General features: G+C 39.6%; 1 protein-coding gene and 1 long non-coding RNA gene across 2 annotated transcripts; both read left to right on the top strand.

The window, feature by feature from the left end:
* Positions 1 to 3,848: 3,848 nt before the first annotated feature.
* LOC147819168 (uncharacterized) lies at positions 3,849 to 4,669 on the top strand. Its single transcript, XR_015437201.1, has 2 exons — positions 3,849 to 4,117; positions 4,395 to 4,669. It is a non-coding gene; the product is annotated as an uncharacterized LOC147819168 (long non-coding RNA).
* A 178-nt stretch (positions 4,670 to 4,847) lies between these two features.
* On the top strand, positions 4,848 to 14,006 carry LOC111654442 (cullin-3-like). The gene is made up of 16 exons (XM_023405456.2): positions 4,848 to 5,140; positions 7,287 to 7,484; positions 7,895 to 8,008; positions 9,546 to 9,706; positions 9,895 to 10,009; positions 10,093 to 10,321; positions 10,444 to 10,589; positions 10,681 to 10,857; positions 10,953 to 11,123; positions 11,272 to 11,379; positions 11,633 to 11,757; positions 11,834 to 11,930; positions 12,064 to 12,198; positions 12,377 to 12,563; positions 13,088 to 13,233; positions 13,427 to 14,006. The coding sequence occupies exons 1-16, from the start codon at positions 5,081 to 5,083 to the stop codon at positions 13,556 to 13,558; spliced, it is 2,301 nt and encodes a 766-aa protein (XP_023261224.1). The 5' UTR covers positions 4,848 to 5,080; the 3' UTR covers positions 13,559 to 14,006.
* Positions 14,007 to 14,397: the final 391 nt, after the last annotated feature.

Raw genomic sequence — 14,397 nt, 5'->3', positions numbered from 1 at the left:
CAGTAGGCTAGCGGCTCTTGCTCACTACTGGATTCGTCTTGCTCAGAGGAAGACAAACAGAGGGGGAGAGAGACAGAGGGCTATAGGTTTACAAAGAGAACGAGAGATAGAGAGAGTTGAGAGGAAAAGAAAAACAAATGTAGTCTGTGATTACTGAGTCATAATGAAGGCTGTTGGATGGGACTGTGGCTATGAGCTATGTCATTAAAGACAGTGCCGAGTGGCTGGAAAACCTACAGGTTTCTATTTGAAACACTGGCATGCAGGAAGACAAAGACAATAGCACTCGATTCAAAATGTCCTTTCAAATAGCTTCTTCAAAGTTATTAAAATATTTCACAAATATTACATTAATAATCTCAATAGCAGAATCTCTGTTGTAAGTGGCTGGGGCTTCATTTTCAAGCCTTATAACCCTGTGTGTGTTTTTGCCAGACAGCTACTGCAGCGCTCTGTGAAACAGCTTAGTCTCTGGGGCCTTATATTTAGATTTTACGACCAATATTGAATTCTAACCCAAGATATTTTCACCAGGGTGATTTAAGATGTCACCTCAATAGGGCAACAAGTTATGGTAGCAATTACGAGCAGATCACATCACATCACGTGGCTGGAAGAGGACATTGGTACATTTGTTCATTCTGGGTGATGAGAGATGGGATTGGGAATGTGTCTGCACATAAGACATTACTAACGTGTTAGTAAGTAACAGAACACTAGTTTTGCTTATGGGATGTGAGAATTTATCTAACCTCTTAATGTCATATCATCATTGTTATTGTGGTGACAAGCCACAATGACGCAGCAATTTCCTGAAAGATCAGTAACCATGTCATTTTTTTGTAACTTGCTGCAAGGCTCTTTGAAATATACTCTTTTTTTAAGAGTTCCGATCTTATCAACAGAAATGCCAACTTCATCAACATATCATTTCTTGTCACATATTTCTTGAAATATCAAAACATGACTGATAGAGGTACCATAAGATATCCTTGACATGTATCACATAATAAAAGCAGATGTGTCCTACATTTCTCCTGCCCCCCTATGCTATTTGTTTTATTTAGCACCTCTCATGTGGGGAGGTGACACTTTCCAGACTTCAGTGCGATGTATCCAGTGAGTCACGATCTTATCACTCTTTGTGACATATAAAGCAGCTTAGGTATAGGTGAACATCTTGACTATAGGATTAGGTCAATATTGGAATTTTACTGAATGTTTCTGCCAGTTATTTGTTGCTATGATGAAGTTTACTTCCTGACTATAACTGCATAGTCTTTTTTACTTTGAAGAAGGTAACATTTTGGGGATGCACTGAATATTTAATTGACTTTTTGATGTTATGCCATGAAAAGAGCCAGACACAGGGCACAGTTTGGCCTTTATAACCACTGTCTTGAAAGTGATTATAAGAGTTAATTACATTACGTTGTTATAATCATAAAGTTGTGATGTTATACACAGGATCTTCTGCCTATAACAGTTCCTACACCTAAAATTGAATCATTGGCAACATAATCGCATGAGTTCTCAGAGACAGTACCCTACTACCTCTAAAACAAGAATAGATAAATCTCTTCAATCTCTGCATGCAAACATGAAGGACAAAAGTAATCCTCTAAAGGTGAGGAGACTGTGTGTGATGCTACAGACAGGACAGCCTGACCCCTCTCTCAGCTCCCAGGATGTTTTCCTCAAGCCTCCCCATTGGGATTCTGGTAGCCTACATTCCCTGTTTCAAGGTCGGCAGCAGTGGCAAATTAAATTACTTGTCCTGTTTTGTGGTGTTGGCGGCAGGTCAACAGCAACTTGACTAAAATGATGAGTGCGGGATTTTGAAGGGAGCTGCATTTGTCCTGACCCTTGGTGTCATGTTTGCAAAGCAAGTAGCAGCGATGAAAAGAGCAGAAATCAAAAGCAGTGTATTAAATTCTGCTTCTGTAATCACTTTTAAAAAATCAATTACCGCTGCTTTCAAATGCACCACTTTATACTGTCGTCCTTTTGGCTTACACTGCTGCTGGAGGATGTCATGTGCTTGCACATGGAATGAAGCTTGAGTACATTAGGTCTAATTTTGTTAAACTCATACTACACCACACGCCACCTGCTGGGCATCTTTGATATCACGTAGCAATGATATCACATTTAATTTAACATCAATTTAAACAGAAATCTTTCAGTCAGCAGAGTCTTTTCCACCGTCACAATGCTTTTCTGTCATGTTAGCAGTTGGTATCTCGTGTTAACTGTCTCTACAGCAGCATGTGGAGTTTATCTCTCCGTTGCTGAGAGGTTGTTATCAGCAGACAAACAGCTTACACACCACACTGTGGAATGGGAGGAACTTAGAGTATGTAATGTGGTGTCAAAACACGGCACAAGCAAACAGGCGACTTGATATTATGCTACACTCAGCTGATCAAATGTGTGTCACAGAGTTCTGTTGGCACTGTGACCAAGTAAAGTTCTAGACCAAGTTCACAGTGACAAACACATCACCAAATATTAAATATATTTAATATACTCATTGTCAATATCAGAGGATGTTACCTAAGAAGGGAAATGTACAGAATTTGCATATCTGATATGAACACAACTCTGTAAGTCATTTTCGATAACGTATCATTGTTATGAACCATGGCAAAGATTAAGACGAGTAGACAAGTGCTGCAGGCACAGGTAGCTTCATAAATAATGTGCTGCCATTAAGGTACTGTATGCAGCAGAGGGTTTATTGGCTGTCTACAGGAAGGACAATAATATAATCAACACAGGCATTTCCTTGTGAATGCCTATCAACCCTACAGTGGTTGTATATGTCCTCTATATGGGCTAAGTGAAACACTGCTATTGACAATCAGAAACAACCACTGGTGATACGTTTAACTGCATCAATGGGTGATTTACAAACCTACAATATTCAGAATAATGATTCTACAAATTGTGCCTGGAACTATTCCTCTGTCAAGAAGATCTGGCTCAACACTCTGACCTCCTTGTTAATATTATCATCTTTGTCTGCAAAGGTCAGTACTCACTTTATCTAGACATTTCCTCAGTGTATCAATTATTAATGTTCTTATGGTGTTTATGTTTTTGATGTCAACTAGTCACCACCAGTGTCCATGACACATGTTTATGAGGAAACCTAAAGCAGCTTGATATGACTGTTATCTGTAGTCTGAGGTGCTACAGACTTGACAGTTTCGACCAGAAGAGGTCAGTGAAATAATACTTTTCTGCTTTCTACTCTCTAAGCATGGTGCTGGGACTGCTACACTAGAGAGCAGCAGAGCAGCACCAAACAGACGCTCACTGACTCACATTCTCTTCTCTAAATACTGCACCAATGATGCACAGGTGTCTGTGTGAGCCCTAACAATGAGGCCATCAGTGTGGAAACTGAGCTGGCTGTTTGGAGAGAGATGATTGCCACACAGTATACCATTTGGGGGCAGAAATAAGAAAGTAAAAGTTTAGGTACTAAACAAAAACGATGTTTGATAAATGTAAATAACCTCTAAGTCCATTTTCATGTATTTTAACCACACTGAGAAGTAGTCTGAGTTTAAACAAGAAGCAGTTCACCCTATCACATTGGCACACACTGTTACACCACAGGCAGGCCTCTCCCAAGTTCCTATTGTTGCTTTATGTTGACAGAGTAGATGAATATTTAACAGGAGGAGGGAAAGTGGTGGCATCAGATCACTAAGAAGAAAATAACACTCTCCCCATCATGTGACCCAACTATCAATAGTCTGACAGACTAGATAGCTTCTTTTGATTGGCTGCTTATTTCTTTGTTGGCCCAATGTTGAGCTTTGAAATCAACTTTGAATTAAAAAGGACCTATGCTTAGTGACCAACTGTGTGTGTACAGGTCAGATGGGGCCCTGTGGTGAGTTGGATGTCCATGAGAAAGATGAAGACAGGGTGGAAACGTATGCAGTCAGGACCATGGAAAGCGAAAAGAGGCTTATCCAGGTGATCAGAGCGATGCAGTCGGAAATCAGAAAGCTGCAGCTGGAGAACATGGGGCTGAGGAGGAGAACGAGAGCTAATCTCCGAAAGAACGCAACAGTTCCCATCATTGCAGCAGAGTACACAGGTAGCTATATTTATATAGGCTACTATTGTCAGCACTATAAATGATAGATAATTAATCCAGAAATAGGCTCATTAGACTGTATATGATAATTAATTTTGAGGCTTGAGGTTTTAGTGGCTTTCTTGTACTTTAAGGTAGATTCTTGGTTTAATATTCTGATAGACTGATAGACTAGAGTTATTCATGCCGACTATTTTCTTTGTAATAAAAATTCTTAAATGTTTATCTTTTCAGGACTCACCTTGTTGTTGTAACAAATTCTCTTTCCCTTATTCAGAGAGCGTCGTCATGACAGTGAGAAGATATCCAGTCTTCCAGCCATTGGTCAATCATCGGAGTTTGCAGTTGGGCAATGTGAAGAGTGAGAGGTGAACTGGAAAACAGCAACGAAGACAATTAGCATGTTCAAACTGACCATATCGCACAGTGAATATAGCATTATTTGAATATATCTGACTGAATGGTAGTCGTGTTGTATGCTTTCTCAAAAAGATAGCTAGCTTGATATGGTGGTGGTCTGACACCGAATAAAGTTTTTTTCTTTCTTGTCAATATTTCTCACGTCTAACCAGGTATTTTCTCGCTGTAACCGTTATTAAATTAAGTACCTACGACGTTTTTTGTCGAAATATTAATATCACATCGACGTAACCGTTGTGATATGAGTGAGCGGTTATGACCAACCTGTAGAGTGCACCTGTCACTGACTTTACCCTCGCGAGATTTCGGCGTTGCGCAGTGGAGTACAGCCGTCCGCCATCACTGCATCTAGGCTAACATTAGCCAAAAACCACTGGGAAGAGAGCAAGTGACAACAACAAAACAGACACACAGCCCGACCTAATTCCCAAAGGGGAGGTCACTCAGTTTCCCTGCCGCTTTCCTGGCATAGAAAGCAAACTAGCAGCTGCCTTTCATGTAGTCTTTAAGTCAACTTAGAAACGAAAGTCGTTCTAACTAATCATGTCCAACCTCAAAGGCGGCACCAAGAAGGACACCAAGATGAGGATACGAGCTTTTCCTGTAAGTATTTACCGGCACTGTGAGCGCTGGGACGCTAACTGTGAGACTCGAGTACCGGGGATGACAGGTTTTATGCTAGCAACTGCCTGCTAGCTACCTGGTCAATCGAGAAAAAACATGTCATTGTCAAGTGAAAACTGGTATTAGCAGGACAGATCACCTGAAGCACGTTAAATGTGTTATAAGCTCAGTTTATTTAACGTTAGCTAGTTTCTCGGTCTGGAAATGGAGTCGTCGTCTGATAGGAGCTAATGTTAGCATATGTAAGAAAACTTCTTAAGTGAGAGACTAGCAAATAGTAGCTAGCTGATTAGCAGGCCTAGATGTTAGCTGAACTGACGTTAGCCAAGTTGCAGTCAGTCAGCAAGTATCACTACGCTATGGTAACGGCAGGCTCTTTTGGTTGTTGGTATTTCATTGCGGCACGCATTTTGCCGAGGCTGTTATAGATGGCAAATAAAACATTATCATGCAGTGTTTGCTTGCGAGCTAACGCAACTTCAGCCTAACTTAAAACTACCGTAAACATGGCCAAGGTAGCTTGAGTAGTTTATGTTGTTGACGTTGCCATGCTAGCTACCTGCTACTACTAGTATCACCGTCACTATTCACTGTTTTATCATCATCCACCGATCACTGGGCTGAATTACAAATTCACACACTCAGTCAATCACCAATGTATTATATTAGATATGGGCATAATTAGCAAGTTGTGGGATATTATGTTGTCCAGCTAGCTCTTGCAACACCCTTCCACTCCTTGCTGAGATTGTTTGTGTGAACCATAGACAAATGGTTTTTCTTCTGTTGGGTATCCAGGTTTCTGAGTGGGTGTCTTGCAGAGTGAGTCAGTGAGCAGATGAGTGAGTGAACACAGTTAATCCTCTCTCAAATGTTGAGCTTACATGCAAGTGCAACACCAGCCACCTAGACAGCAATAAAGCCCCTACCAGGTGGTCTTAGTCACTATAATAACAAAATTTAATTCCAGGATGAATATTAATTGATCTTCTTACAGCTCTTACAGCTCAGATTAAGGTAGGTTAGTTGTCAAGCTAGACTTAGTTTTCAATAGGGTTACACCCATACAACTTTTTCTCTTTGGATACCAATTCTGATGCCTCAGAATATCTACTGTATACAGATTGGCATTTTAGTCGAAATGTAAATACATCATGATAAATATAACAGTTTCAGTCTTATTTTTAACCCTCAAATTAAAATTGAAGATACTGGAAGGGTAACTGGTTCTAAGTATTTTATTTTCAGTCAGAAAGGGGAGCACATCAAAGAGGTTTGACACACTTCATGGCTGCTTCTTTACCAATTTCAGAGAAATATTAATGCCGAAGGAGTTTGTGTCTTAATTTTCTGGCTTTGAATGCATTTTTAATCATTCATTATAGACACTCAGAAAAAGACAGCAGTTTGTTGCTGGTTTGTTTGGTTATCTGTTTGCTGGTGTCAAGCAGCACTTCCTTGTCTTTGTGATTGTAAAGCTTTTCATGCAGTGTGTACACGAAGATGTAAGTCTTCATGGGCTCAGGTCCTCAACAGAATTCATAATGCACATTGATTTGTTTTCTGTAGTATATTTATAGCCGAAATATCACCACACTGCCAATATCACTACACTGCCAAAATTGCTGTTTCTTAACTGCTTTATGCTGACAGTCCACTCATTTTTACTTTGTTTTTCCTCTATTTATGACTGCAGTACTAAACTAAACCAAAAGAAAAATGTGTTGGATTTGTATCACAAACAAAAATGTGATGGATTGTATCACAAACAATTTCATCTGTATCTAACTATCTCCTTGCTGTGAAATTGGTTTATTATGGCTCCATGTCTTTTCTCTCCACACAGCAAGGTAGAAAATAACTTAGCGCAGCATGTAAGGTATGAAATCTATGTGGACGCATCTTTAGAAAGGTGCAATACTATTAGACATTAACAACAATGCATATATTGGATCTATATTATTTGTATGGCTCTTTTTTACAAGTATTTTTGGTCTACTAAATTTTGTAGACCAAAGAACAATTCTTGACATCACTGCCCTCATCTACTTATACCACGTCAAAGTAATGAAGAATGGACATTTTTCATATAAACACATTTTCACATCTTTCTGCCCCTCCCTAGATGACAATGGATGAGAAGTATGTGAACAACATCTGGGACCTTCTAAAGAATGCCATCCAGGAGATCCAGAGGAAAAACAACAGTGGACTAAGCTTTGAGGAACTGTACAGGAATGCCTACACCATGGTGCTCCACAAGCATGGGGAGAAGCTCTACACAGGCCTGAGGGAGGTTGTCACTGAGCATCTCATCAACAAAGTAAAGATATATATTCTTCTCTAATGCAGCTCTTTTTCATCAGTAATTTAAAGAACACTGAATAGTACTTCTGTGAGAAAAGAAAAAATAATATAATCATTACCATTGCCATTGAGTCTCTTTGTTTTATCTTTACATTCTTTAGTCCACTGTCCAGTATGGATACAAAAAAAGTAGAATTGTCTATAGTAGGCAAACGCATAAATGTAAACTGCGATGCATCTGCTTGAAGAATGTTGTATTATATTAGTGACCAAAAATAAGTTTATACACCCCTCTTTTATCAAGCATTAATCATAAAAATAAACTATGAATGGACTATGGATATTACATATTCTAGCACTTAGCTTCCCAACAGTCCTCATTAATCTTACGACCCGATCTATATGTCTCTCTGTTTCTATTTTCAGGTACGAGAAGATGTCCTAAACTCTCTAAATAATAACTTTCTGCAAACACTGAATCAGGCCTGGAATGACCATCAAACTGCCATGGTTATGATCAGAGATATCCTCATGTACATGGTGGGTAGGCTGATGTGTGTGCCTTGCCTTTTGTCATACTAAGTAAATGGTACAGTAGTTGTAGATTATTTACAAAGATCTTTGTGTTTGTTTTATGTTTTGTCAATAAGAATAGACTAGAGGTTTCCCTCATGTAAGTGGATAATGGTGCTTGTTCTGTGTCATAAATAATTTGATGCTTTTGAAGAAATGGCCTTTTGTGTTCAACTGTGGCCAGCCTTCACCTACATCCTATTCTGGACTTTGATTGTAAGGTGCCGTTTCATTTGCGGGCCTAACAATGAGCCTCTGTTGCTGTATTTATTTGTTTTGTTGGAAAACTGGCAGCAATAGTTGATTTACTTTAGCCCACAGCAAGTCCAAAGTGTTTACGGAGTTGTGTGTGAGTGAGCCCCTTGAGATAGGCACAAGTGTAGGCTAAACAATGGCACAGTCAGTACAGGGACTGCACAGCTCCCCTGGGCTTCTTTTGTTCCACAGTCTCCATTTTCCTGTCCTGTTTTACCCCAAACGGTTGGCTTTCTGTTGTTAAACTACTGCAGAGTCACAGCCTGCTGCTGTTGTTACCTGGCTGCTGACCTCTAGTGAAGAGCTAGACAGATGCAGCGAGTATGACTTTGCTGTTCTTTCCAGGTGTATTTACCTTGTTGCAAGTCACTGCCTCTCTTCAGTCTGTGGATTTTTTATTTATTTGACTAGGAGAGGATTTATAGATTTTCACGCAGTATTCATTCATTTTAATGTTCGTTTTTTTCTTAAATTTAGCCAGTCCTGTCTGCTGTGCTTTTTATGAAGTTATATATTCTGATAAATGCAAACTTATTCACTCATTTTTTTATTGTGATTAAGAGAAATGCGAGGCATCAGAAAGCCAAACCCCTTAAACTCATAAAAGAAGCTATTGGAAGTTTGCAGGACTAAAAATAAGTGCCCTTGCTTGAACACAAAAGTTTAAAATTAATTTATTCCATGCAATATCCTGGAAGTTTTTTGTTTTGTAAAAACCACCTCCTGTAATTTGGCATCGGCGGATATTTGTTATTCTGGACTATTTGTGATGTCAAATCTTGTGACTGAGTGGCTTGGTAAATATTTTATCACCTATGCCCCCTTTGAACCCTGTGTTTTCTGGGAATAAATCAGACACCAGCCAGTAGTTTATTCTGATACTCTAATGATCTCATAAAGGTTTTGCAGCCTGTCAGTCAGATTGTAAAGTGTATAATGAAAGCTTTTCTGGCACCTTCATCCCATAGAAAAAGTATTTTGCACCACATCAAATTGCAGTAGATGTGATTAGATTTTTTTTTTTTAACAATGACGAGTAAAATGAAATACTAGAAATACATACCTGAATGCATGACACAGCTAAGGAGGATAAATACCTTTCACACAAACTAAATATTCAATATATACAGTATTATTACCTGTACTTTTCATTTGTCTTAAGTCTTACAACATGTATACATTTATATGAATGTAATGGAGTAAGAGACAGCATCTAATGTCCTTTTCTTCCCATTCTCTTGTCTCCCAGGACCGGGTCTATGTTCAACAAAACAATGTGGAGAATGTGTACAACCTCGGCCTCATCATATTCAGAGACCAGGTCGTGCGCTACGGCTGCATTCGAGACCACCTGAGGCAGACATTACTGGACATGATTGCACGTGAGAGGAAAGGAGAGGTTGTAGACAGGTACAAAGGAGTACTTCTTCACTGCCTGATCTAAAGGATTATTATAAGTGTAGGCCTTCATCAGGATGCCATACAGTTTGGTTGAATTAATACTTTAGTTGTTTGTTTTTTAGTAAATCTTATTGCAGTATATTTAATGGTCATTTTGATAATTGCTGATATGGAGGCGTTACATTCATTCATTGCAGAGGGGCCATCAGAAACGCCTGCCAGATGTTAATGATTCTCGGCCTGGATGGCAGGTCTGTATATGAGGAGGACTTTGAGGGCCCCTTCTTAGATATGTCAGCTGAATTCTTCCAGGTGAGTTGGTAGTAAGTTTTCTTGGTGTCTTTGTGTTTCTGTAAAATCTTTAATAAAACAACGCAAAATATTTGCTTTTTCAGATGGAGAGCCAAAAGTTCCTAGCAGAAAACAGTGCAAGTGTCTACATAAAGAAGGTAGAGGCCAGAATCAATGAAGAGATTGAGCGAGTTATGCACTGTCTGGACAAGTCTACGGAGGAGCCCATTGTCAAGGTGGTGGAACGGGAGTTGATTTCTAAACACATGAAGACCATTGTAGAGATGGAGAACTCTGGCCTCGTCCATATGCTCAAGAATGGCAAGACAGAAGGTAAAAGCTTAATTCAAATTCAAATTTAGAAACAAGAACAAGCAATAGCACAAAGGAATTTGTTGTACTGGGTATTTTCTTTTTTGTTTCTCATTACTTTTTTTCCCATGTCTCCCTCTCAGACCTGGCATGCATGTACAAGCTGTTCAGTCGTGTGCCAAATGGCCTGAAAACAATGTGTGAGTGTATGAGCTCTTACTTGAGGGAGCAAGGCAAAGCTCTGGTGTCAGAAGAGGGAGAGGGTAAGAACCCTGTCGACTATATCCAGGTATGTTGATTCAACCAGTGAGTCCAAACAACTGATTCTATTGTTGAATGATATAGATTAGGTCAGCTCTTTGTAATTTCCTCCTCACCAGGGCCTGCTAGACCTGAAGACACGATTCGATCGTTTCCTCCTCGAGTCTTTCAATAATGATAGACTCTTCAAACAAACCATAGCTGGCGACTTTGAATATTTCCTCAACCTAAATTCCCGCTCTCCAGAGTACCTGTCACTCTTCATCGATGATAAGCTCAAGAAGGGAGTCAAAGGGGTATGTGGCTTCACAGAATTGCTCTGTAAGAATGAATTTGTTTTTGTGTCTTGTACATTACCTCAGTCCTTTTGTCCTCCATCTTATTTGAACAGTTGACAGAACAGGAGGTGGAGTCAATCCTTGACAAGGCCATGGTGTTGTTCAGGTTTATGCAGGAGAAGGATGTGTTTGAAAGGTACTACAAACAGCATCTGGGTCGCAGGCTGCTCAGCAACAAGAGCGTCTCAGACGACTCCGAGAAAAACATGATCTCTAAGCTTAAGGTAAAAGGACGAGAAGGTTTTGGTTACAGATGGATATGTACTGTTCATCATTATATCACCCTTTCTGCTCATATTACCCTGCCCTTGCCCTGTCTAAATTCTTGTCAGCAGTTTCAACTCATTGCTGTCTGTCTTTTTTCGTTTGCAGACAGAATGTGGCTGTCAGTTCACTTCAAAACTGGAAGGGATGTTCAGAGACATGAGCATCTCCAACACTACCATGGATGAGTTCAGGCAACACATACAAACCACATCGGTAAGGCAGTCAGATGCCTTATATTAAATATATATATATTTTTTAAAGTTATACAGCAATTTTATAAACGAGGCACATGTGAAAATCCACGTTTGACATGAAGTCAATTTTGAAGTACAAATCATGATCCGTACGTTTATGGAGGAAGATATAAAGCACAGGACTGGGAGGGATTAAGTTTTTGATCATTAGAATGTTACAGAAAGTAAACCATATTTGTTGTCGTGTAACTCCCATCTCGCGTCTCTTTCAGGCATCTCTAAGTGGTGTGGACCTCACAGTAAGAGTCCTCACTACTGGCTACTGGCCCACACAGTCTGCAACCCCCAAATGTACCATCCCTCCTGCTCCTAGACACGCCTTTGAAGTCTTTAGAAGGTAATGCTCTTAAATTTACTCAAATGTTTTGGCTCGTTGTTTTGTATGGTTTCTAAAGAATGCTTTCGTTTTCCAGGTTTTACCTGGCTAAGCACAGCGGCAGACAGCTCACACTGCAACACCACATGGGTGGGGCAGACCTAAACGCAACTTTCTACGGAGCTGTTAAAAAGGTAGAAGCAAGATATTAAAATACTCTTTTTTACAAGTCACAGAATTCAAGGTGTAATGCTATTGTAAATGGAAGAAGACTTGTGGTTGTCAAAGTAATAATCATAATTTATAAGGCTATTGTCTCAACTGCAGGAGGATGGTTCAGAAGTGGGTGTGGGAGGTGCCCAGGTGACAGGCTCTAACACCCGTAAGCACATACTGCAGGTCTCTACCTTCCAGATGACCATCCTCATGCTCTTCAATAACAGAGAAAAGTGCACTTTCGAGGTGGGGACACAGTGAAGCACCTTTATCTGGCTATCTTAATCTTTGTAGAGGTTATTTTTACTCAATATATGACTTGTACACATCATTCTAAGTGAGTACAGTGAGGTGAGAAGATTTATTATAATCTGTGTCCCTCTCTTTTTACAACCTTACCCCTCTCATCTTTCCCCATCTATAGGAAATCCAGCAGGAGACGGATATTCCCGAGCGAGAGTTAGTGCGAGCGTTGCAGTCCTTGGCCTGTGGGAAGCCCACACAGAGAGTTCTCACCAAGGAGCCAAAGTCCAAGGAAATTGAGAACGGCCACGTGTTTACAGTCAATGATCAGTTTACTTCCAAACTGCACAGAGTCAAAATACAGACAGGTGGGCAAAGTGTGTACAACACAGACATCACTACAGAGAGCGGAAGTCTCAGCTATGGGCAAACTTCTGACCACTACTGTTTGTAGCATAATGTGTTTTTGGTTAGAGGGTTTAATTTCTGGAAATCTTAAACCTGATACTGTAAATTTCTTTCTATACAATAAATAGTTTAGTGTTACTGTACGTTGTAAAATTTGGTAATCACATTTTGTCATTTTTAACAAATATGAGAATTACTTACAATACATTCAATAACTACAGTTTTAATACCTTGTGTACAGTAGTAAATACACATTTAGTTCATAATATGAGCTGAACACCTCAGTGTCATGTTTCAGCCATTCAGAAACACATAAATGAAATCTTTTGCTGAAAAGATATATGACAGAGTTTACATTACAGAAGCTAACCTGGGAGTGGGGTGGGACTCTTCCTTTCTGCAAATATAAAACAGTACCTTTTTAAAAGGTTTTTCTACATCTTCTCCTCAAACCTCATCTTGTCCCTGTATCCTACTTTCTCAGTTGCTGCTAAACAAGGGGAATCGGACCCCGAGAGGAAAGAGACGCGGCAGAAAGTGGATGACGACAGGAAGCATGAGATAGAGGCAGCCATTGTCCGAATCATGAAGTCGAGGAAGAAGATGCAGCACAATGTCCTGGTGGCAGAGGTAAGGAAAGCACATGATAATGCAAACTTTGGTCTGTTTGGCTTAAATAATGCAGCAATTTTAGTCCGTAAATTTTCTCTCTGTTCCACTACCTGATCCCAACACTTCAGAGAAATGTAATTTAAAGAGCAAATCTTTAATGTAAAACGGTGCGGTTCTCTTACACATTGTAACTTTTATTGTAACTCTTCAGGTGACTCAGCAGCTCCGGGCACGTTTTCTTCCCAGTCCTGTGGTAATCAAAAAGCGTATAGAAGGACTAATAGAAAGAGAATACTTGGCGAGGACGCCAGAGGATCGTAAAGTGTACACCTACGTTGCATAGAGGAGAACCTGTGGATGAGAGGAGGAAGAGACTGGACGGGGGAATGGGATTTGTTTGTTTTCTTTGGACTGTTGTCACGCATGGACTGGAAGTTTCTTTTCAAGACAAATGCTGGGAACCTGATTCATCATCCCTTACAAAAACACAGTAAACACACATAAATGGGGAATAAAATGTTGGCACAGAAAAAAAAAATCCATTAGATCTCCTAGATGATTTTTAAATCAGGCCCAGTCTTCCCAATCCCTGCGAGTTTTAACATGGATGGATCCAGCTTCAAGCTTTTCACTGTTTTACCCTTGTAGAGATCAAACTTGCAAAGAATCCCTTGGGAAAAATGTGAATGCACCACATTATTTTTTTGTTTCAATACTGTATAAAAATAATAAAATTATTAAAAACAGCAAATGTGGATTGTTAAAAAACAAAAATAAAAATAATGAGTATTGATGCTCTGTAGTTTCTCACAGAAATGCTTTGCTCTTCTACATTTGTCTCAAACACATCAGTATAAAAACATCTATTTTGTCCAGGTGCTGAGTCCAGAATAAATGTATGTACATTTTTCCTCCCAAGGGACTCGCAGCACTGTGATTTGCTCTTCTCAAAATTTATTTCTTATTACATCAAGGAATGTATGTTTCAAGCCCCAGTTCTTTGTCAGGATTCAGACATTGGAGTCAGTGACAGTGATTTTTCACATTGCCTTTACCAGGCTGGGCTTTGAATGTTCATTTTGATTATTAAATGCAAATTTCTAACAACTTCATAGGTGCCATATAGGAGATTGTGCAGCTGGGATGCATAGACATCAGTTTCACAATTTCAACAAACACCTC

The sequence above is a fragment of the Seriola lalandi genome, unplaced genomic scaffold (assembly GCF_002814215.2).
Source record: "Seriola lalandi dorsalis isolate HSWRI2012SDOR001 ecotype SW California unplaced genomic scaffold, Sedor1 jcf7180002054277, whole genome shotgun sequence".
Taxonomy (NCBI): Eukaryota; Metazoa; Chordata; class Actinopteri; order Carangiformes; family Carangidae; genus Seriola; species Seriola lalandi.
Note: the sequence above shows the minus strand (reverse complement) of the source record. Positions and strands in the feature narration are given on the sequence as shown.